General features: G+C 41.9%; 1 protein-coding gene across 1 annotated transcript in view; it reads left to right on the forward strand.

Annotated features, from left to right (window-relative positions):
- The window catches only part of Adcy2 (adenylate cyclase 2), a 381,296-nt gene that overhangs the window by 197,966 nt on the left and 160,833 nt on the right, over window positions 1–22,497 (forward strand). The window contains exon 4 of the mRNA XM_052159930.1: window positions 10,554–10,703. Coding sequence (XP_052015890.1) covers window positions 10,554–10,703 — 150 coding nt within the window. The remainder of the gene's footprint in view (window positions 1–10,553; window positions 10,704–22,497) is intronic.

Here is a 22,497-nt window from a genome sequence, read left to right on the forward strand (position 1 = left end):
AATAAAAGGCTTTGCTTGCTATTTTTAAAAGGCAAACTCTTAACCTAATAGTTTCTTCCACACCTATGATTTAAAGTGAAGTCACATGACTGCATAAATCTGAAAGAAAAATGCTTCAGGACATTAGTCATATTTGTAAATACATGATGTTATTGAAATTGAACCATCAGTCCTGTTAACCGTAAAATACCATATACCAAGATAAAACCAGGCATCAAGAGAAGTATTTCATAACATTTCCTTCAGGGAAAAAAAATCTCATATTTTATTTGGCATTAAGTCTTAGTCATTTACTTCTTTCTTTTTCAACTCATTTACTTTTTTTCTTTTTTTTCTTTTCTATATTCTTTGTTTACATTCCAAATGATTTCCCCTTTCCCAGTTCCCCCATCCCCATATGTCCCATAAGCCTTCTCTCCACCCATTCTCCAATCACCTCCCTTCTTTTTCTCTGTGCTGGTACTCCCCTCCAATGCTAGATCAATCCTTTCCAGGATCAGGGCCCTCTCCTTACTTCTTCATGGGAGTCATTTGTTATGCTAATTGTGACTTGTGCATTCAGGGCTTCTGGGCTAATTAATATCCACTCATCAGTGATTGCTTTCCATGTGTATTCTTTTGTGACTGGGTTACTTCACTTAGGAAGATATTTTCCAGTTCCAACCATTTGCCTAAGAATTTCATGAATTCATTGTTTTTAATTGCTGAGTAGTATTCCATTGTGTAAATATGCAACATTTTCTGTATCCATTCCTCCTTTGAGGGACATCTGGGTTCTTTCCAGCTTCTGGCTATTATAAATAAGGCTGCTATGAACATAATGGAGCATGTGTCCTTATTGCATGCCAGGGAATCCTTCGGGTATATGCACAGGAGAGGTATAGTACCGTACTCCGGAAGTGTCATGTCCAGTTGTCTGAGGAACCTCCAGACTGATTTCCATAGTGGTTGTACCATCCTACAATCCCACCAGTAGTGAAGGAGTGTTCCTCTTTCTCCACAACCTCACCAACACCTGCTGTCTCCTGAGTTTTTAACCTTAGCCATTCTGACTGGTGTGAGGTGAAATCTCAGGGTTGTTTTGATTTGCCTTTCCCTAATGACTAATGATGTTGAGCATTTCTTAAGGAGCTTCTCAGCCATTCGAAATTCTCCAGTTGAAAATTCTTTGTTTAGCTCTGTACCCCATTTTTAATAGGTTTATTTAGTTCTCTGGGGTCTAACTTTTTGAGTTCTTTGTATATATTGGATATTAGCCCTTTGTCAGATATAGTGTTGTTGAAGATCTTTTCCAAATTTGTTGGTTGCTGTCCTGTCCATTTGATGGTGTCCTTTGCCTTACAGAAACTTTGTAATTTTATGAGGTCCCATTTTTCAAGTCTTGGTCTTAGAGCATAAGCTATTGGTGTTCTGTTCAGGAACTTTTCCCCTTTGCCCATGTCCTCAAGGGTCTTCCCCAGTTTCTTTTCTATGAGTTTAAGTGTGTCGGGTTTTATGTGGAGGTCCTTGATCCACTTGGAGTTGAGCTTAGTACAAGGAGATAAGGATGGATCATTTCGCATTCTTCTGCATGCTGACCTCCAGTTGAACCAACACCATTTGTTGAAAAGGCTATCTTTTTTCCACTGGATGTTTTCAGTTCCTTTGTCAAAGATCGAGTGACCATAGGTGTGTGAATTCATTTCTGGATCTTTAATTCTATTCCTGGTCCACTTGCCTGTCACTGTGCCAATACCATGCAGTTTTTAACACTATTGCTCTGTAGTACTGCTTGAAGTCAGGGATACTGATTCCCCCAGAAGTTCTTTTACTGTTGAGAATAGTTTTAGCTGTCCTGGGTTTTTTGTTATTCTAGATGAATTTGAGAATTGCTTTTTCTAACTCTGTAGAGAACTGAGTTGGGATTTTGATGGGGATTGCATTGAATCTGTAGATTGCTTTTGGCAAGATGGCCATTTTAACTATATTAATCCTGCCAATCCACGAGCATGGCAGATTTTTCCATTTTCTGAGGTCTTCTTCGATTTCCTTCTTCAGAGACCTGAAGTTCTTGTCATAAAGATGTTTCACTTATTTGGTTAGAATCAGACCAAGATACTTTATATTGTTTGTGGCTATTGTGAAGGGTGTTATTTCCCTAAATTCTTTCTCAGCCTGCTTATCTTTTGAGTATAGGAAGGCAACTGATTTGCTTGAATTTACTTTATAACAAGCCACTTTGCTGAAGTTGTTTATCAGCTGTAGGAGTTCCCTGGTGGAGTTTTTGGGGTCACTTAGGTATACTATCATATCATCTGCAAATAATGATAATTTGACTTCTTTCCAATTTGTATCCTTTTGACCTCCTTATGTTTTCTAATTACTCTACCTAGAACTTCAAGTACTATATTGAAAAGATATGGAGAGAGAGGGCAGACTTGTCTAGTCCCTTATTTTAGTGGGATTGCTTCAAGTTTCTCTCCATTTAGTTTGATGTTGGCTACCAGTTTGCTGTATATTGCTTTAACCATGTTTAGGTATGGGCCTTGAATTCCCGTTCTTTCCAATACTTTTAGCATGAGAGGATACTGGATTTTGTCAAATGCTTTTTCTGCATCTAATGAGATGATCATATGGTTTTTTTCTTTGAGTTTGTTTATGTAGTGGATAGCATTGATGGATTTCCTTATATTGAACCATCCCTGCATCCCAGGGATGAAACCTACTTGATCATGGTGGATGATCATTTTGATGTGTTCTTGGATTCAGTTGGCAAGAATTTTATTGAGTATTTTTGCATAGATAATAATAAAGGAAATTGGCCTGATGTTCTCTTTCTTTCTTTGTTGGATCTTTGTATGGTTTTGGTATCACCATAATTGTAGCTTCATAGAATGAGTTGTGTAGTGTTCCTTCTGTTTCTATTTTGTGGAATAGTTTGAAGAGTATTGGTGTTAGGTCTTCTTGGAAGGTCTGATAGAATTCTGCACTGAAGCCATCTGGTCCCATGCTTTTTTTGGTTGGAAGGCTTTCTATGACTCCTTCTATTTCTTTAAGGGTTATGGGACTGTTTGGATGGTCAATTTGATCCTGATTTAATTTTGGTGTTTGATATCTGTCTAGGAAACTGTCCATTTCCCCAAGATTCTCCAGTTGTGTTGAGTACAGGCTTTTGTAGTAGGATCTGATGATTTTTTTAATTTCCTCAGTTTCTGTTGTTATATCTCCCTTTTCATTTCTAATTTTGTTAATCTGGATACTGTCTCTGTGCCCTTTGGTTCTGTCTAAGGGTTTATCTATCTTGTTGATTTTCTTAAAGAACCAGCTCCTGGTTTTGTATGATTCTCTTTGTTTCTACTTGATTGATTTCAGCCCTAAATATGATGATTTCCTGTCTTCTATTCCTCCTGGGTAAATTAGCTTCTTTGTTCCAGGGCTTTCAGGTGTGTTGTTAAGCTGCTAGTGTATGCTCTCTCCTTTTTCTTTTTGGAGGCACTCAGGGCTATGAGTTTTCCTCTTAGCACTGCTTTCACTGTGTTCCATAGATTTGGGTATGTTGTGTCTTCATTTTCACTAAATTATAAACAGTCTTTGATTTCTTTCTTTATTTCTTCCTTGACCAAGGTATCATTGAGTAGAGTATTGTTCAATTTCCATGCATATGTTGGCTTTCTGTTGTTTTTGTTGCTATTGAAGACCACTTTTACTCCATAGTGATCTGAAAAGAGGCATGGAATTATTTCAATCTTCTTATATTTGTTGAGGTCTGCCTTGTGACCAATTATATGATCGATTTTGGAGAAGGTACCATGAGGTGCTGAGAAAAAGGTATATTCTTTTGTTTTAGGATGAAATGTTTTATATATATATATGTGTGTGTGTGTGTGTGTGTGTGTGTGTGTGTGTTGTGTGTGTGTGTGTGTGTGTGTGTGTGTTTGTGTGTTAAATCTAATTGGTCCAAAGCTTCAATTAGTTTCACTGTGTCCCTGTTTAGTTTCTGTTTTCCTGATTGATCCATTGAGGAAAGTGCAGTGTGGAAGTCACCCACAATTATTGTGTTAGGTGCAATGTGTGCTTTGAGCTTTAGTAAAGTTTCTTTTATGAATGAGGATGCCCTTGCATAGGTGGAGCATAGGTGTTCAGGATTGAGAGTTCTTCTTGGTGCATTTTTCCTTTGACCAGCAAGAAGTGTCCCTCAAAGTCTCTTTTGATGACTTTAGGTTGCAAGTCAATTTTATCTTATATTAGAATGGCTACTCTGGCTTGTTTCCTGAGACCATTTGCTTGTAAAATTGTCTTCCAGCCTTTTACTCTCAGGTAATGTTTTTCTTTGACGCTGAGGTGTGTTTACTGTATGCAGCAAAATGTTGGGACCTGTTTACATATCCAGTCTGTTAGTCTATGTCTTTTTATTGGGGAATTGAGTCCATTGATGTTAAGAGATATTAAGGAATAGTGATTATTACTTCCTATCATTTTTGATGTTTTTTTTTTTTATATTTGATTGGTTATCTTCTTTTTGGTTTGATGAAAGGTTACTATCTTGCTTTTTCCAGGGTGAAGTTTCCCTCCTTGTATTGGTGTTTTCCTCCTATTATTCTTTGTAGGGCTGTGTTTGTGGAAAGATATTGGGTAAACTTGGTTTTGTCATGGAATATCTTGGTTTCTCCAACTATGGTGATTGAGAGTTTTTCTGGGTATAGTAGTTTGGGCTGGCATTTGTGTTCTCTTAGAGTCTGCATGAGACCTACCAAGGATCTTCTAGCTTTCCTAGTCTCTGGTGAGAAGTCTGGTGTGATTCTGATAGGTCTTCCTTTATATGTTATGTGGCCTTTTTCTCTTACTGCCTTTAATATTCTTTCTTTGTTTAGTACATTTGGGGTTTTGATTATTATGTGATGGGAGGTATTTCTGTTCTGGTCCAGTCTGTTTGCAGTTCTGTAGGCTTCTTGTATATTCATGGGCATCTCTTTTTTTAGGTTAGGGAAGTTTTCTTCCATAACTTTGTTGAAGATATTTGCTGGCCCTTTAAGTTGTAAATCTTCACTCTCATCTATGCCTATAATCCTTAGGTTTGGCCTTCTCATTATGTCTTGGATTTCCTGGATGTTTTGGGTTACAAGCTTTTTGCATTTTGCATTTTCTTTAACTGTTGAGTCCATGGTTTCTATGGGATCTTCAGCATCTGAGATTCTTTCTTCTATCTCTTGTATTCTGTTGTTGATATTTGCATCTATGGCCCCTGATTTCTTCCCAAAGTTTTCTATCTCCAAAATTGTCTCCCTTTGTGAATTCTTAGTTGTTTCTACTTCTGTTTTTAAGTTCTGGGTGGTTTTGCTCAGCTCCTTCACTTGCTTGTTTGTATTTTCCTCTAATTCTTTAAGAGATTTCTGTGTTTCCTCGTTCATGACCTCAGCCTTTTGGCCAAAGTTCTCCTGTATTTCTTTAAGTGATTTTTGCCTTTCCTCCTTATTGGCTTCTATCTTTTGACCTGTATTCTCCTGAATTTCTTTCAACGATTTTTGTGTTTCCCTTGTAAGGGCTTCTAACTTTTGATCCATTTTCTCCTGAATTTCTTTAAGAGATTTATTTATGTCCTTCATGTGTTCCTCTAACAGCATCTTGACCAGTGATTTTAAATCCAAATCTTGTTTTTCTGGTGTGTTAGGGTATCCAGTACATGCTGTTAATGGAGAATTGGGTTCAGATGCTGCCTTGCCTTGATTTCTCTTAGTAATGTTCCTACGTTTGCCTTTTGCCATCTAGTTCTCACTGGTGTTAGTTGGTCTTGTTGTAAATGGCAGACTCACCAGTGTAAGCTGCCTCTTCCTAGCTGGATTCCAGGTGCACAGTTGGCCTACTGCACTGCCTGGAGACGGGGTGCGGTGGCTGAGGCTGTTCCTGATCCATAGGCGGAGACCAGAGGCTCCCGCCAGAGGCCTCCAGACTGGATCCTCCGCTCTGCAGGGCCGGACTCACCAGTGCAAGCTGCCTCCTCCCAGCCAGCCTCCAGGTGCACAGCTGGCCTCCTGCACTGCCTGGAGACGAGGCTCGGTCATCATTTACTTCTTGTACATGTCCTTTGTATGTGCAGATAAAGCTCGGGGACACATCCCTTCTAGTTGTCAGTACCCAGGGAGGGTTGGAAGGCATCGAGAATCAATGATGGGGCTGGAAGAGAGGGTTCTGATACCAGAATCCACGATGGGATCCAGCCCCTCCAGCCTCCTTGGACACTTGCACACATATGTGCAAGTTTCTGTGTGTGTGTGTGTGCATGTGTTCATATGTATACATGCGCATATGTGTGTGTATGTGTGAATAGGTGTACATGTATGTATGTGTGCACATGTGTATATGCATTGTGCATGTGTGTATATGCATGTGAATGTACATATGTGTGTATGCATTGTGCGTGTCTATATGTGTGTGTGCTTATGTATATGTGTGTTGTGTGCATTATGTGCATGTGTGTGCACATGCATGTGCATGTGTGCAGACCAGACGCCAACAAGGTCAAGTGTCTCCCCCAATTGCTCTCCACCTCTCTTTTGGTATCTTTCCCCGAACCTGAGACTTGCTGATCAGATGGACTGGCTGGCAGGTGAACTCCAGGAACCTTCTGCTTTCCTCTTCCCCACTGTTGAGATTACAGGAGCATGCTATTATACCTAGCTTTCACATAGTGCTAGGGACTGAATTCAAGTCTTCATGCTTGCACTGCAAACACTTTACCTACTGGACCATCTCTCCTGCCCCATAATTTCTTAATGGATAAGAATCATTTGACTGATGCCACACTGACAATATGAATGGGCCCTGAAGTTCTCAGTGCACAGCCCAACTTTAGTCTACCATTATGGGTCTGATTCTGATGCAGCATTCCCAAAACAGCCTACCCCAGGCAAGGGACAGAAGATGGCTAAGGTAATGAAGAAAAAAAACTCTGACCCACAGTGCTGTAGTGACAGGACCCTTCATCAGGCTACTACTGGGGAGGATAAGCGTTCTCTTGATATCTTAGGTCTGAGCCAGTCAACAGCTGTCCTGGGGAATGTGGGACAGGGTGCACCTCGGTAGAAAGGGGTACTTCCCTTATGAGAAAGAGGAAATAAGGAAACAAGGGAACCTGAAGAAGAACATAGAAGCCATTCCCTGGCAGTGGCCCAGGCTCTGCGCTGGGATGCTGGTCTGACAGGCTACACTTGCGCCCCCTGCTGGGAACACGGGGTTCAGACATAGCTTTGCTAGTTCTGGTTCTTGGGTTCATATTCTGGAGGGTTTAGCTTCCAAATTTTCCCCATTTGTTTTGAAGACATTTTCCTGGGATGAAGGGAGTCAGCTTTCACAGATAGTAACTAAGTTGCTTTATTATTATTTCAGCTGTGCTTGCTAAGAACAAGTTAGCATTTTCTAGTCAAGCAGTGGGCTTGTCTTGTCTTTCCTCATTCCCTGCATTCCTCTAAACACGGATCTTCAAAGAAGTTCCAGCGATGATGAGATCTGAATCATCTTCATCAAGCCAGATGGTCGTTTCACAGAGGCTAAAAATGTTAGGAGTTTATGAATGGTGTGGACAGGAATACCAAACCAGTCTTGTTCAGCTGCAAGTGGATCCCCTCAAGTAGAGCATTAAGAACGTTTTTTTCTAGTTGGGCATAGTTGCACGAGTCTCTAATGTCAGCACTCAGGAAGCAGAGGCAATGAATCTATGTGAGTTCAAGACCAGCCTGGTCTCTACATAGTGAGTTCCAGGACAACCAGAAGTACACAATGAGACCCTGTCTTGAAAAATGAAGACAAAGCAAAAACAAACAAAAGAATGTTCTCAAGACGTCCTATCCACTCCAGGGTTGCCACTCACAGAGGCAGCGTGTTACTGCACAGCCATGGAAAGAGCTTGATGCTAGGAAATGTGTGGAAATAACAGAAATCTGGGACATTCTTCTCAGGGACTCTGACCTGGTGCGTACAGTTATGGACTCTGAATGCATGCACCACCCCCCACAACACATGAAAAACACTTGTGTATATGGGTCACAGATGTGGGTCATAGAGATACAGGCATACACACTACATATGTATGTCACACTAATCACATATGAATGGGCTCCTTGTGCATATTGCACACTAGAAAACCACACCGAGGCCTACCCGAAGTTAATATTTTTAACTATCAGTACTAACGGAGGAGAGATTTTTAAAAATGGCTGAATAATGGAAAGTCCTAGAGGTGAGTTCTGAGATTGAGACAGAGCAGTGGCTGCCTCTCACACCTCTCACAAGGGTTCTGCCTCTCACGTGGGTTCCGCCTCCCACGTGGGTTCCGCCTCTCACGTGGGTTCCGCCTCCCACGTGGGTTCTGCCTCCCACGTGAGTTCCGCCTCCCACGTGGGTTCTGCCTCTCACGTGGGTTCCGCCTCCCACGTGGGCTATGCCTCCCACGTGGGGTATGCCTCTCACGTGGGTTCTGCCTCTCACATGGGTTCCGCCTCCCACGTGGGTTCCGCCTCCCACGTGGGCTATGCCTCTCACGTGGGTTATGCCTCTCACGTGGGTTCCGCCTCCCACGTGGGTTCTGCTTCTCACGTGGTTTATACTTCCTGCATGGGTTACTAGGGGAGCACCGAAGGCTCCTTCCAGTCTGGAGAGTTCTTTGTGGACTCTACAGAATACCAGCAGCAACTCTGAGATGAGTTCATCACTCCATTTCCCTCGCCTTAATTCTACTCCAGCTTGGTCCCTCAATTCTCCTGCATGCCCCAGGGCTTTGGGGTACTTAGAATCAATCTATCTCTTCCTGCATCCACAGCCTGTCAGGATATAAGGTATTAGGCAGATGCAAAAAAGCATGGTCCCCTTTATTATCATTGTAACTTTGGAAACACGTTAAGTATGTCTCCTGCCTACCCCCAGGTGAAGGTCACCCACAGCCTGTTGAGAGGCTCCATTAGATACACAGCTAGAATAGGAACTTAGAAGATGCTGATGACCGCCCTCTTTAAGTCCAGGATAAAAGAAGAAAGCTGTGTGGCCTCCATATTTAACTTAGGGAAACTCCAGTGAGACAGTCAGAAGAAAGCCTGTTGGTCAGAGAGGGTGAAGTAACGATACCGATAATTCTCTGGAGCTCAAATCTGAGAAACTTCAAAGGTGTGGGAATCAATCTCCTGTCTGCTGTGTGCTGGGGAACACAAGGTCTTTGGAAACAATGCCTTTTGGATGCCGCTAAAACTCTATATAATTTGTCATGTTAGAGTCACAGTCCTGGTGTGTGTCTGTCCATCTCCTGGGTAGACCTGCAAACTCAGATCTGAGCACTGAGGAGTTTGCAGTGCTTGGATCACGGGCCGGAGGACAAGGGCACAGTGGAGAGGCCATTGCCACCCCCTGCTAATGGGAACATAAAGGGAATGTGTCTTGAGAGCAAATTTGTAACATAAATCGAGCACAAAAATATGCATGGCTTTTGACTTCTCATATTATTAGTAACTGAGTCTAAAGCAATGATCAGAGAGGAAGTCATGGTTTTATACATGAGGTTGACATCTGTGGCAGAATGCGAGCACATGGAATATTAACACGATAGTATCGAGCAATATAGACATATATAGACATTAAATGAGTCACAGAACTGAATGCTAACTAAGAATTTGGAAACCTGCCTACACATCATTTCTGTAATCTCCAACACCTTTTATTTTATGTTACATTAAGCAGTCAGAAACATACAGCTGCAGTAAACATGAAATCTGGCCTTTATGAACAAGATGGACATCTTGACAAAATAAGTCTGCAAACAGCTTTTAAAATAGGAATGTGAAATGGGTGAGCACCGACCTCTGCACAGAAGGCTTCTTCCCCGGCAGGGAAGTTGGGCGTCTTCAGATTCCTTTTATATTGTTTTCTTCTTCCATCTAAATTCTTTGAACACACTTTTGTTTATCAAAAGAATCACAGCTATCTCGTTATTTGTCTATAAACAAAGAAAATCACTTATCTAGGTTTAGTGGCATGAAAGTGAAGATAGCATCTGTCTGCCTATCACTGGATACATTGAGAGAGAAGATAGCATCTGTCGCAGTGGTGCTGTGTAACTGTGTCGTAGTGTGGTAGACTGCAGGTTGGCTGGGGAAACCCTCTTTCTCATAGCTCTCTTCTTGGAATAAATGCAATAGATAGCAAACATAGATGCTGTCCTGATAAGAGAGTGCTGTTAAATCCATAAGGTTGCAAGTCCTGTGCTGGGTGCAAAATGCAGGTGCCGTGTGTTCACATTGCATCAGAAAAAACAAAAGGGTCCAGTCCAAAATCCGGGGAGGAACCCTGAAGGGCAAACATTCCATAGGGGATCGAACCCCAAGAAATATTTTGTTTGTTTGTTTGTTTATTTTGTTTTTTGTTTTAGGTAGACCAGAATACCAATGTCAATTGAGAAACAGAAGTAAAAATTATTCTGAGCCATTTTTCGTTTTTTTTTTTAAGATTCTTCCTGACATGCATACAGGCTGCTCCTGATGCATCCACAAGGAAGAGATCCTTACCCTATTAAATGTCTTCTCTTGTCTCTTTAGATACTGGCCAACGTGATCATTTTCATTTGCGGGAACTTGGCAGGAGCCTACCACAAGCACCTAATGGAGCTCGCCTTGCAGCAAACCTACCGGGACACATGTAATTGCATCAAGTCCCGGATCAAGCTAGAATTTGAAAAACGGCAGCAGGTAAAATGTGTTTTTAATCCTATATCTGTACTATCTTGGGCATTTCTAGGATGCCAGCTATTAATTAGCATTAGTGGCGAGCATCCGTCTTGGTATAAACAGCGCCGTGACGTCACAGAGGTGCGCAGCCGCTATTTTCCACTCCGTTGATCATGAACATCCTCCTGAATCACTTCAGCATAAGGAGGGAGTTTCATTAGGAGCTGGGGGCTGCTGTTGTCTGCAGCCGGCCGCCCCGCGATGATGCTTAGAGTGGTGTGGAGAAATGTACATATGGAATTACACTCACTGTATGGAAACAATACAAAGCATAACTGATAGAGGCATTGAGAGGTGTGTGCAGGCAAAGCACACGGTGCCCTACAGAGTGTGCAAAAATGCATAGAACAAGCACACTGGAGGAAGAAAACCCACCCACGGGCTTGCAATGGACATTCCTTATCTTAGGTCGTGGCGCTGTGTTCGTGGTTTCTCTCATTATTGTGAGGGGAAAAAAATAACATAGGCAACTTAAGGAAGGATGGGTTTATTTAGCACTTGGAGTTTAAAGGCACTGTCTGTCTATCATGTTATCTATGGACCAGAGTCCAAATACTGTGGTGGTGGGAGGGAAAATTATCACTTAAGTGTTGGCACTGGGTTTCTCTTTGTGTATTGATTTGAGAAAAATAATCAGGTTTTTTTTTTTTCAAAATGTTTCATCATCTCCATTTAGCAAATATTTGTTGAACGGCATTTTTGCTGGGCCTGGCTCTAGGTGTCTGAGTGTCTAGGTGAGAACATCAGGTTCTCACTGCTACTATTGGCAAATCTTGTGGAAAATTTTAAATATATTTTACTTCCCATTCAACGAATGTTAAATCCACTTGTCTATGTATATATCAATCCTTGGTTATATATGTATGTATAATCCATGGTATATATGTATACATAATCCTTTGTATGTATCAATCCTGGTTATTATACCATGATGAAATCCTTCAGCTCCAGAATGCTTGTCTTTATTGAGAGAATTCAGATGAAATATGTCATAGCATACAAAGACAGGGTTTATGACAGAGTAAACTGGAGACCTCTCAAGGAGTGAGAGTGTCCAGTGGCTGAAGCGACCATTGCAGAGCAGAGCAGTCTTCCGGTGTGACTGTCCACACAGAGAGGAGAGCAGCGTGCTGACCTCCATTGGGGGGGGCTTAGCACCGTCACCTCTAACATCTCTACAACTGGCAACCATTGCTGATCAGTATTTTCCTGTGTAGGTGAATGACAGCTCATCTAGATTGAGTGTTATGGGAGGAACAATGAAATGCTCTTTTCCCTTACCAGAAAGCATCCACCTAGCAAGTAAATTTTACAGGCTTCTGGGAAATTCAGAATATCGTGTTTCCTCTCAGAGCCAGAATAGAATTCAGGTCCCCTCTGCCTTTCCTTCTTTCCTTGTTTGTTTATTCTGTCCTTCCTTGCTTCCTACCCTCTTCCCCGTCAGTCTTTCTTTCTTCAGTAATCAGTCCTGCTGTTTCTGTTCCTGGTTCTACAAGCTGATGATTATGAAGAAGGGGGCCCATTCCCAACAACCTTCAAGCCTGCTAATAGCTAACTTAACTATCTACTAGACATATCAAACCCATAGGCAATTGTTTACTTAAGTAGGTAGTCAGTTTCTCTTTATATGCTTGTGCCTGGTCATGCTTAATTTCTGGGTTCTAGAAGATTCCACGATGTCTGTAGACATCCCTTCTCATTCACAGTTGGTTCCATTTATAACATGGTGTTCTGTTTTGAGGTTTTCTAGGGAGAACAAAACAAAAAACAAAACAAACAAATAAACAAAAACATGTATTCATACAGGCAGATCGTGAATAAACCAAGGAACTAATTCCATCCAATTTCAGATTCATGAATGGGTGAATTTATTGGTGTTCTTTTCAGGAAAGTGGTGACACAAAAGCATCTACATCACTGAGAAGCTTACCCAGAATGCTGTTCGGGTCCTGAAAGGAGCCTCACTGGAGAACTATGAGATTCAGTTTTATGTCTCTTACATAATTTAGCACCACCCATGCAGTTAGGAGGTCAAGATTGGACCCCTTATGGTTTAATCACCCCTATCAGCTTGAAGAATTAACAAGTCCATTGTTGTATGCCTGAGTGTCACAATACAGTAGTGGTTATGTCATTGCAATAACTGCAGAGCTAATAGATATATCTGAGAGGTCTGAGAAGAACTGTCACCACAGTATCCCTGTATGTCCAGCGGTCATGTATACAACTAACTGCCTAGTCTAAAATTCTAATGCTTTAGAATAGACAGTTTTTCTAGAAAAGAAAATATAGCAAGATGGCTTGGGTGTTAAGAGCACTTGCTGCTCTTACAAAGACCTAAATTCAGTTCCCAGCCTATGTAGGGCAGCTCACAACTACCTACTCCATCTTGATGGCTCTGATGCCTTCTTCAGTCCTCCATGGGTAAGCACTTCATGTTGACATACCCTGCCCCAAACATACATAAACCCATAATTAGAACATCAGAGGCTGGAGATTCATCAGGTTGGTCTAGATAGAAACAGTTAACTTTATTTCTCATCACCTCTAGACTCTATTTCAAAATAGCACTAAAGCTACAGGAAGCTGAATTCCAAGTAAGCATATTACAGAACCTAATGTTTATAGTCACAGCTTTGACAAAAGCAGTGATTCAGGCTACTGACATCATCGACACATCATATTTCCTTGGCATGGCCCAGAGCTTGGGAAGAACATAGCATTCTTGTCTCTCTGAGCCAAGGAGCCCAAATGCTCTGGCAGTCTATGCGATCACAGCCACCACACCCAGCTCCTGGGTCATGGGTTCCCTGGGGCCAGAGACTATCTGACCCTCTTGGGAGGTAGCAGAAGGGAATGGATTCGCTAGTAATTTCATAAGAGAAGGCAGAGATCCTTTCTAGAATCAAGAGGAAAGATGTAGGGAGCAGAAACATCTGTTAAAGATGTTTAATAAAATAGAGTTTGGTCCATCAATTGTTAATGGTCTGAAAAGCTGGTAGTCCATCTCCAGAGACCGACTGATTCCTGGAATATGCTTTTCCTGCTAGGAATTCAGAAAATGTTTTTCTAGAATGAGAATACATGGGGTTTTTCAGAATAGATTATTAAATAAGACAAAGAAATCATTTTGCTTAAAATAGAATTCAATCTGCTTAAAATAGAGCTGAGGAGATGGCTCAGTGGATAAAAACACTTGTCATTCAGACATGAGGACCTGAGTATGAATTTCTAAAGACACAGGACAGACAGAACAAGAATCTTTGCTCTCAGTGCTCATATAGGAAGACGGGAAGCAGAGAGAGGAGAAATCCTGAGTGCTCACAGGTGACAGCCTGGCTCAAACAGCTAAAAGCAGGAGACACACCCTATTCCAGCCTCTGGTACCTGGGTTGTCCTCTTCTCTCCACTCTTTGCTGTGGTTCACATGTAATGACTGCATTCACATACAAGAATCTCAATATTCATGCACACACATGCAAACATACACACAGAGAGACAGAGACAGAGACACAGAGAGTGAGAGAGTGCCCAAGGGTTAATCCCAGAGACCCCCAAGACCCACATGGTGCCAAAATCCAAACTGAGGTCTTTGGTTCCATGTTTACTTCCTTGGGCTGTGCATATCATTTGCTGTCATCAGGTTCCAGTGATTTACACAGTCACTATAGTATGTAGTAATATCCTTGGAAGTCTTTGATCCAGGAAGAATCATGCTGTCTAGCTAGGAAATTATTTTTACCATCATTACTTAGACAATAAATACTGCAACCTAATGTCACATGACAGATGCCTCAGCCTGACCAGATACTCCCACAAGACTGAGAGACTGTAATCTTGATTAGCTTCACGAATTCATCTCCTCATGACTAAGAGAGGAAAGCAGAGAGTAGGTCCCCAGTAGACAACCCTCTTCAAGAGATCTATAAATAGCTGTTGGTCCCAGGACATGTATAAAGAATCACCCAATTCTGGGAGCATTTGGTTAAAGTTCTGTGATTCTTTCCCTAGATGGAAATGAGAAGTCTTTCAAGACATTACTATTAATACATGAATAAAGCATCTATTGGTACTATAAATTCTTGAGGGAAAAGGAAATAAAAGTTTTTGATGGGAGTATTTTTGGAGATGGGGGTTTTGTTGTTGTTTTCAGGGTTTTGTCTATTTTTTGTTGTTTTAGGTTTTTGGGGGTTTTTTTGGTTTTGTTGTTGTTTTTTGTTTGTTTTTGTTTTTGCCTTAAATGTGCTCTCATGTAAAAACAACAACCGCCATTATTTTTTCTTATGTAGGAATTCAGGCAAGGCATTAGAGCTTTAGAGGCAGGCAAGACTGCCTTCATGTGCTACAAAGTTCACCTCTGTATTTTGGCAGTTACCTGCTGTGTCAGCTTTTACAGTCACAGTCAAGCATCTCATGCTTAACAGATGCTTCTCTGTCAGACCTGGGAACAGCGTCTCTCTGGAGTATGTAATTGACTCTCAGGCATTGTTGAGAGCTGGCTACAGAGCAAAACAAGAACCCTTTCTCTTAACTGCTATAGCAATTGAAATTGATGTGGCCACTGTGAAAGTAAACGCTGATTTCTTTACCAGAGTAAAGAGATAAGCCTGCTGGGCATAGGAACTCATCCCTGTAATACCAACAGTTTGGAAGGTGAAGCAAAAGGTTTGCTGTAAGGTCAAGGACAGCAAGTTCCAGGAGAGGCTGGGGTAGAGAGTGAGACCCTGCTCAGAAAACAAGTAATAAGGAGAGGGGGGGGCTAGAAAGGAGAGAAAATAAATCCTCATTAGTTCATATCTTGTCATTATTTTAAAGACATTGCAAGTGTTTACCCATGATTTTTTTAGAGTGGTTTCTACAGATAGTACACACACACATCCAGTAAGAAACATTAGCCAATAGGCACTGATATGTCTGGATTCAGAGCCCTGTTGGGAGGTCAGTAGAATAGTCAGTAGAATGTCTGCCTTTGTATTCAGACTTTCTTTCCTCCTTTAAAGTTCAAGGAAATAAGCAGACAGCTTCAGTGCAACCCTGACTGGTAAACAGCAAGTACACTCATCTGTACATAGACAGACCACAGAGACTAAGAATGCATTGTGCGAGTCATTAAACAGCCTATGCTAAAGCTGCTCTTGATGTAGACTCTAAATTTTGGTACCTTTCAAGACAGGAAAGAAGCCTAAGTGTGCTTAGCTTTAGATACAACATTGTATCAGGTTCCCACTGGTGTAACAAGTGGCATTCTTGACAGCTGAATACAAAACAACTTTATGAGCTCCTGGTTCTAGACCTTAGAAATCCAAACCCACTGACCTCCCTTCTCCAGACCAAAAGGAAACTTTGTCTCACCTCTCTAACCTTCTAGAAGCTTTAGACAACCATTAACTTTTAGCCCCTGCCTTCCTCCCCAAAGGCAACAGAATAGACTCCATGTCCCCACTTTCTGGTTCCTCTGTCCCAGTTTCCTGCTATGACTTTGGACCTACTGTCTCTCCTTCGGATATCCACTCCAATGACATTGGCTTCACCTAGATAACCAAACATACTTCTCCTGAACTTAACAACACCTAAAAATATGCCCAGTTGCTGGCAGTGTAGCTCTGTTGATATTAAACCTTTGGTGTGAGCTCTGTCATTGCACAAAACCGAGTGTACTGGCACACACCTGTCACCCCGGCACTTGGGATGAGGAAGCAGGGAAATCTAGGGTTCAAGGTCACATTCAGCTACATAGTTGTAGGCCAGCCTGAAGCACATGAGACCCTGCTTCAAAAGCAAACAGAAAAGTTCTCATTTGATATGTAAAGTAATACATCCCATGGATTTGAACGGTGTTATTTTTGTGGAATGTGACCACTTTTCTGTTTGTTCCCACAACAACTCCCCACACAACTTACACCCTTTCCCTGCAAATTTAGAAGCTGTCCAAGTTAAGTGACAAAAGTTCTCACTATTTGTAAATATGGTTTCTAGGGCCTCTGTCTCTTGTGCTGGCTCGGCCTGGGTGTCCTGGAGCAATCCCTGGAAGTGTGTTAACAGAAGAGGCTCCTTGTCATGAGGAGTTGTAGATTAAAGTTATAACTGATCACTTGTGAGCATTAAATTATACTCAGAGTAACCAGAATGCCCTTAACGCTGCCCGGAAGTGGCTCTGTCCTTACACTGCTGTAAAATAGCACTGGGTATCAACAGTAAGTGGCCCACCCTGGCCAGTGTTTATGTAAGCATTGATGAAGGGCGCCGTGCAATGGAATCTATCCATCTATCCTTGCATTGTGTGTTCATTTAAACAGCACAGGCTTGGTGCTTTGTCAAGACAAAAAATAAATTAACCAAGAAATTCTGTTTCTGTGGTTGCTTAAAAGCAGAGGACCAGGATCCAATTCCCAGCACCCCTATAGAAGTTCACAACCACAGATAACTCCAGTTTCAGGGATCCAACACCTTCTTTCAGTCTCCATGGCAGAGCACACATGTAACACAAACACATACATGGAAACAAAATGCCCATGCACATAAAATAAGACCCATCTCTCCATAGTCAAGTTTGCTTTTTATCAGCAGACTGGACTGTGCAGAAAGGGGAAGAATACACTGATGGGAAGGATCATTGTTCCCCCTAAGGCTCTTTCTCAGCATTGGCAGTTAGACGACAAGGCGTCTCGATAGTGGTCGCCCCCTCACAAAGCCAAGCAAACAGGAAGAGTTGGTGCTGGTGAGTCCCCCTCCGCCCCCACTGCAGCTTCTGGAGGACTGAAGTAGCAAATTTCCTTACAAAATCGGTTTCAGAAACTTGATCATATGGTGCACCCAACAGAGACAGCAGAACATGAGCAGCCGAGTCAGCTTGTTCCGTGTTTATAGTTTGGCTCAGATACGCCTGCTATGCTCAACTCCTGCATCCTCAGAAGTTAGTAACTAAAGGCTCCCTGTTCCTGGCGACTGCTTGTGCTGTGCCTGCTTTAGTGAGTGTCCACTGTTGTCTTTGGTGTCTCCTCCCTGACAAGGACATTGACATCTATTCTTTCTGTCACAATGTTTCATTTGTTTATTGCTTGAGAATTTGATACATGAGTATGTCTTTTGATCAATTCACATCTCACGCCCCTCAGATTCCTCCCATCATCTTCCACCAGGATTCCCTACCAACTGCATTTATTCTGTTTCTAAGCCCACGGAGTCCATTTAATTCTGTCTGTATGCACTTGACTGCAGGGCCATCTAGGGAGCAGAGGTGGCCTAGCAGGAGGTCACATTTGCAGAGATGTGATGGTCTCTACCCCAGAAAGCTATCAGTTCCTAATAGCTCCTCAGTTAGTGTTGAGAATTAGTGAGTTCCTCTCCGACCCCTGCTGGGATTTTGGCTTCCTCCATCTTGTGCATAGCCAGAGCTCTGTGAGTTCATCTGTGCCATGGCCCGGACATATCGAGAAAACACTTTTGCAGAAGTCCTCCCCAACCTCTGACTCTTACACTTGCTTTGCCTGCTCTCTTCTGCCTTGACCTCAGGGAGGGATGAGCACCCCACAGTCTCTTACTCTCTGCTATGAGCAGTTCTGTGGTTGTGTTGATCTCTGTCTCCTGCAAACAGATGCTTCTCTCATTGGAGCAATAGTTTGGGGAATGACCAACTGCTTATTGGTTGGATTTTAAAAATCTGCTGTACAACACAGAACTCATGCCTCATGCTATTAGAGGGTCCAAGAACTCACAAATGCCTAGGCCATCAGCTCTGGAGGAGAAACCAGTATTTGTACTCTGCTCCATGTGCACTGGATGAACTGCTTCCTGAGTCCTTACTGCTCTACTCACGGGCCACCATAGCTCTCCTTCCTAATCAGAGGAGCTTCTGGTTTGTAGTCTTTGTGCTACTGTTTCCTCTTGAGAAATGATCACAGTACACCTTTCTCTTTGGACTGTTTCCCTCCAGAGAGGCCACAGCTATGCAGGAGCTAGCCATTTCTGTTTATACAACACTCTTTACTAGAATATAAAGCAGTGAGGGTGGCAACAGATACTTTGTTTCACGGTTGGGAAAAAACAATTAGAGATCTCCAGGCAGAGCTCTCTTTACTTTGTCTGCCATCCCAAACCATCGGAATAAAATGCAAGGATGGTTTGAGCCACTTCTACTCCAGTGCATGGTGTAGTCTCAGGAAACTGGGATGATATTGACACATGGAGAAACTTCAGGAAAACTGTACCAAAATGGTACCCATGTGGATGCTTTCAGATGAGAAATGAAGTCAACTCAGGAAGCAATTAGTCAACAATCTTCAAAACAAGTGCTTTAGTCAAACAAAATGAGACACTACCCATTTTTAGAAATGGCAATAAAGGTTGTACTGTGAGCATCTACGAAGAACAAAAAATAAATAAATAAATAAATAAATAAATAAATAAATAAATAAACAGCAGTGAAAGATTGAGGAAAATGGAGAAAGGATAGCAAAAATCATCACCTTGTCTTGTCTAAGAACAGAATCGCAGAAGATTCTAGAAGTTCACAGAGAGCATTAGCAAGCATATGTTCATTCCTTAAAGAGATTGATGTTCCCCTAAAAAAAATAAAATAAAACAAGAGATTGTCTAAATGATCAAGTGTATGCAAATATCTTTCTACCATGACAGTCAAAAGTCTAAGGGAGAATTAAAACTCCAGAAGTTTCCTCTGTGTGAGAAACTTCAGCAACACCTTCTGCCAGTCAGAACATGCCAGTCTAATGACAGTAGCATCTGGAAATCAATTGCATACTCCAGGTTGTGACAAGCTAACACTGTTGGTAATATCTGAAAGACGCGGGAGCCCAGAATGGTGTCCTAAGAACAACACTGGCTTTGCTGTTGCTGACGCCCTGGAAACCTCCAGTGCTTCAGGGAGATGGCTTTTCATTCTTTATGATGGGGCATCCTGACATCCTCAGAAATGTGTAACTGGAAAGGTATAATCAGGTGGGAAGATCCAAGTTGGTGCAAGTAAAAGCCAATAGATAGGAATTTTTAAATAATTAATATTTAGACACCAATTCAAAACTTGGCCATTCTGGTTTTACCATCCACTCCTCTGATGTCCATCACTTACAGGAGAAACATCTTAAAGGATTCTGTAACCACCATCATGTTTTTGTTTTTATTTTCCTTTTTGCTGAGTATTAATCATAAGTATAATATTTTTTTTACCAGGAAAGGGGGCATTTTGGATTTATCATCACGGGCTCACTGTACATTGTGGAAACCACTAATAAGAGGCTTACTCAACATTGTGAAAGTTGCCTTGGTCACAGACCCTCCCCTTCTTTCTAGGGCATGCTCACTGAGTCAGTACCAGTTCGGTCCTCCTTCATTGTTGGTCCCACTCATCCATACAAGATGGTGGCTGTAGGAGAAATCTGACCTGGAGGGCAGGGATGATCTAATGACAGAACATGGGAAATAGCAGCACAGTGTTTCGTCATAGCAGAGAGGATCTCGCCCAGGAGTGGAGTTCAGGAGAAGGAAGGAATGTGAGTGTTGTGAGACATAGCCTCGCTGTATCTGGGAGCTATCCAAGATTTACTTAAAGAGACTTGGAGTCTGGCCACTAGAGAGAGTCGGGGCCATACATCTACAAAGTACATATAGGCTAAAGGGTCATTGAATAATATGCAGAGTATCCATGGGGAAGCGGGAGAGATGGGCACCAACAGGACCATCCACACAGAAATCTGCAGTAATCCCCTCTAGGAAAGGAGAAACTCTGTCCAAGGTGAACCAGCCCTGCTTCTAAAACAGGAAGGGAACGCTTACTTTTAAAATAAGAGCACCATATGATTCTACAGAGTGACTATATGAATGAAAATCCAGATTGTGATTTTCAATGGAAGCCAAGATAATAAGGCGTGTAGGGATATCAGTCCAGTAAGTCAAAGGGTAAAGGAGTCATGGTGGAAAGAACAGTCAGCAGTGACCCCCAGTCAGCACAAACTAGGCTCTTCCTGAGCCTGGACCAATCATGTAAGACATAAAAAGACGATAAACTAGCTGAGGTTTTATAGGAAAAAATGGGAGATTTGGAAGGCCACTCAGTGAGTGTGGAGCCTCCCCCCCTTCCCTCCCTCCCTCTTACCTTCCCTGATATGGATCTGGGGCATATACAACAAGGAACGAGAGATGGCGTGATAACACATCTGTGAGCCACAGACAGCTTGTCTCGTAAAGGCAGCAGCTCCTTTTTTCTATGTAGCACTGAAGACCAAAGGATGCAGAGTAGTGTTTGCTAAAGGGTTCTCTGCACCTCATAGAAATCAGTGTTGTGTTTACTATTGTAGTGCATATCATTTTTGACAATACTGTTTAAATTATGCATTGTCTATTCCCAGTGTGTTTCATACATTTTCTGATGCACTATGGTGTGTCTTATCACTTTTTTTTCTTTTATTCAGAATCATTGATTTTATGGAATGGATAGGGAGTAATACTGATCATTTTATTCCTATATTATTTCACACTGCTGTGAAATATTTTCTATACGTTAGATCTACTATGCCATTAGCTAACAAAGGTTTTAGGCCAGGTAAAACAATTAAAAAGTAATTTTAAGATAAATAACATAAAAGCTATGAAGAAAAGCAAAGCATTCACAAGAGTGTAAGGGAAATAAAGAGAAGTGGTTAAGACAAAAACTCCAGCCTCAGAGAAGTTTAAAACTTTGCTTTTGAAGCCAGTGAGGTTACATCACAAAGGCAGTGTTGAAAAAGCCATTTAAGCCAGGCTTGGGGGACATACCTTCAATCCCAGCACTTGGGACGCAGAGGTAGCCATCCTGGTCTACATAGTGAGTTCTAGATCTGCAGGTGACCCTGACTCAAAAACAACAACAACAACTGGTTTTAGCAGATCAGCATCCTATAGTTAAAACACAAGTTCCTAGGTGACAAAGGCTACGATTTCACACTCTCTGCTCCTTGTGGCTCCCAACATACTAACACCATCTTGGGAAACCATCATACATTTCTGCTTCTCTCTTTTGACTCCTATCATTGGATATTCAGATCCTCGTGACTATGCTGAAGAAGCCCAGCCACAACTATCAGACACTTTCCTATAGTGAAGCTCACCTAGTCATCAGTCATAAGAGTGATACTTGGTAATTTAAATGTTCAAACAGTAAACAAAGGTGGGTCGCAGTGTTAGAATGTCCCTGTGCTCCAGACCCGAGTACTTTCCCTACTAGTCTCTAGCCACATTTTGTCTGACCGATGTCCATGAACTTGAGTTTGTGTAGTCTGTTATGGAAGCAGCCTGCCTCTTCCCAGAAGGTAGTGTGGGCTCAGAACTTATTCATGTATTATAAGTTATATAATTTGTATATCAAAGACAGACTAGAATCTTGAAGTCATACCAGCCTGCTAGGTAAATCTTCTGAAAAAAAAAAAGCACACATTCCATCTTTTTTTTTAATCTCTCCATTTAATTTGATATTGGCTATTGGTTTGCTGTATATTGCTTTTATGATATTTAAGTATGGGCCTTGAATTCCTGATCTCTCCAATACTTTTTGTTATTTTTTATTTATTTTCTATATGCTTTGTTTATATTCCAAATGATTTCCCCTTTCCCGGTCCCCCCCCCCCATAAGTCCCATAAGCTCTCTTCCCTCTGCCCATTCCCCAATCAGCCCCCTCCCACTTCTCTATCCTGGAAATCCCCTACATTGCTGCATCAAGCCTTTCCAGGACCAGGGCCCTGGAAAGGCTTCCTTCTTTTTAGGAAT

The sequence above is a fragment of the Apodemus sylvaticus genome, chromosome 16, assembly GCF_947179515.1.
Source record: "Apodemus sylvaticus chromosome 16, mApoSyl1.1, whole genome shotgun sequence".
NCBI classification, from domain to species: domain Eukaryota; kingdom Metazoa; phylum Chordata; class Mammalia; order Rodentia; family Muridae; genus Apodemus; species Apodemus sylvaticus.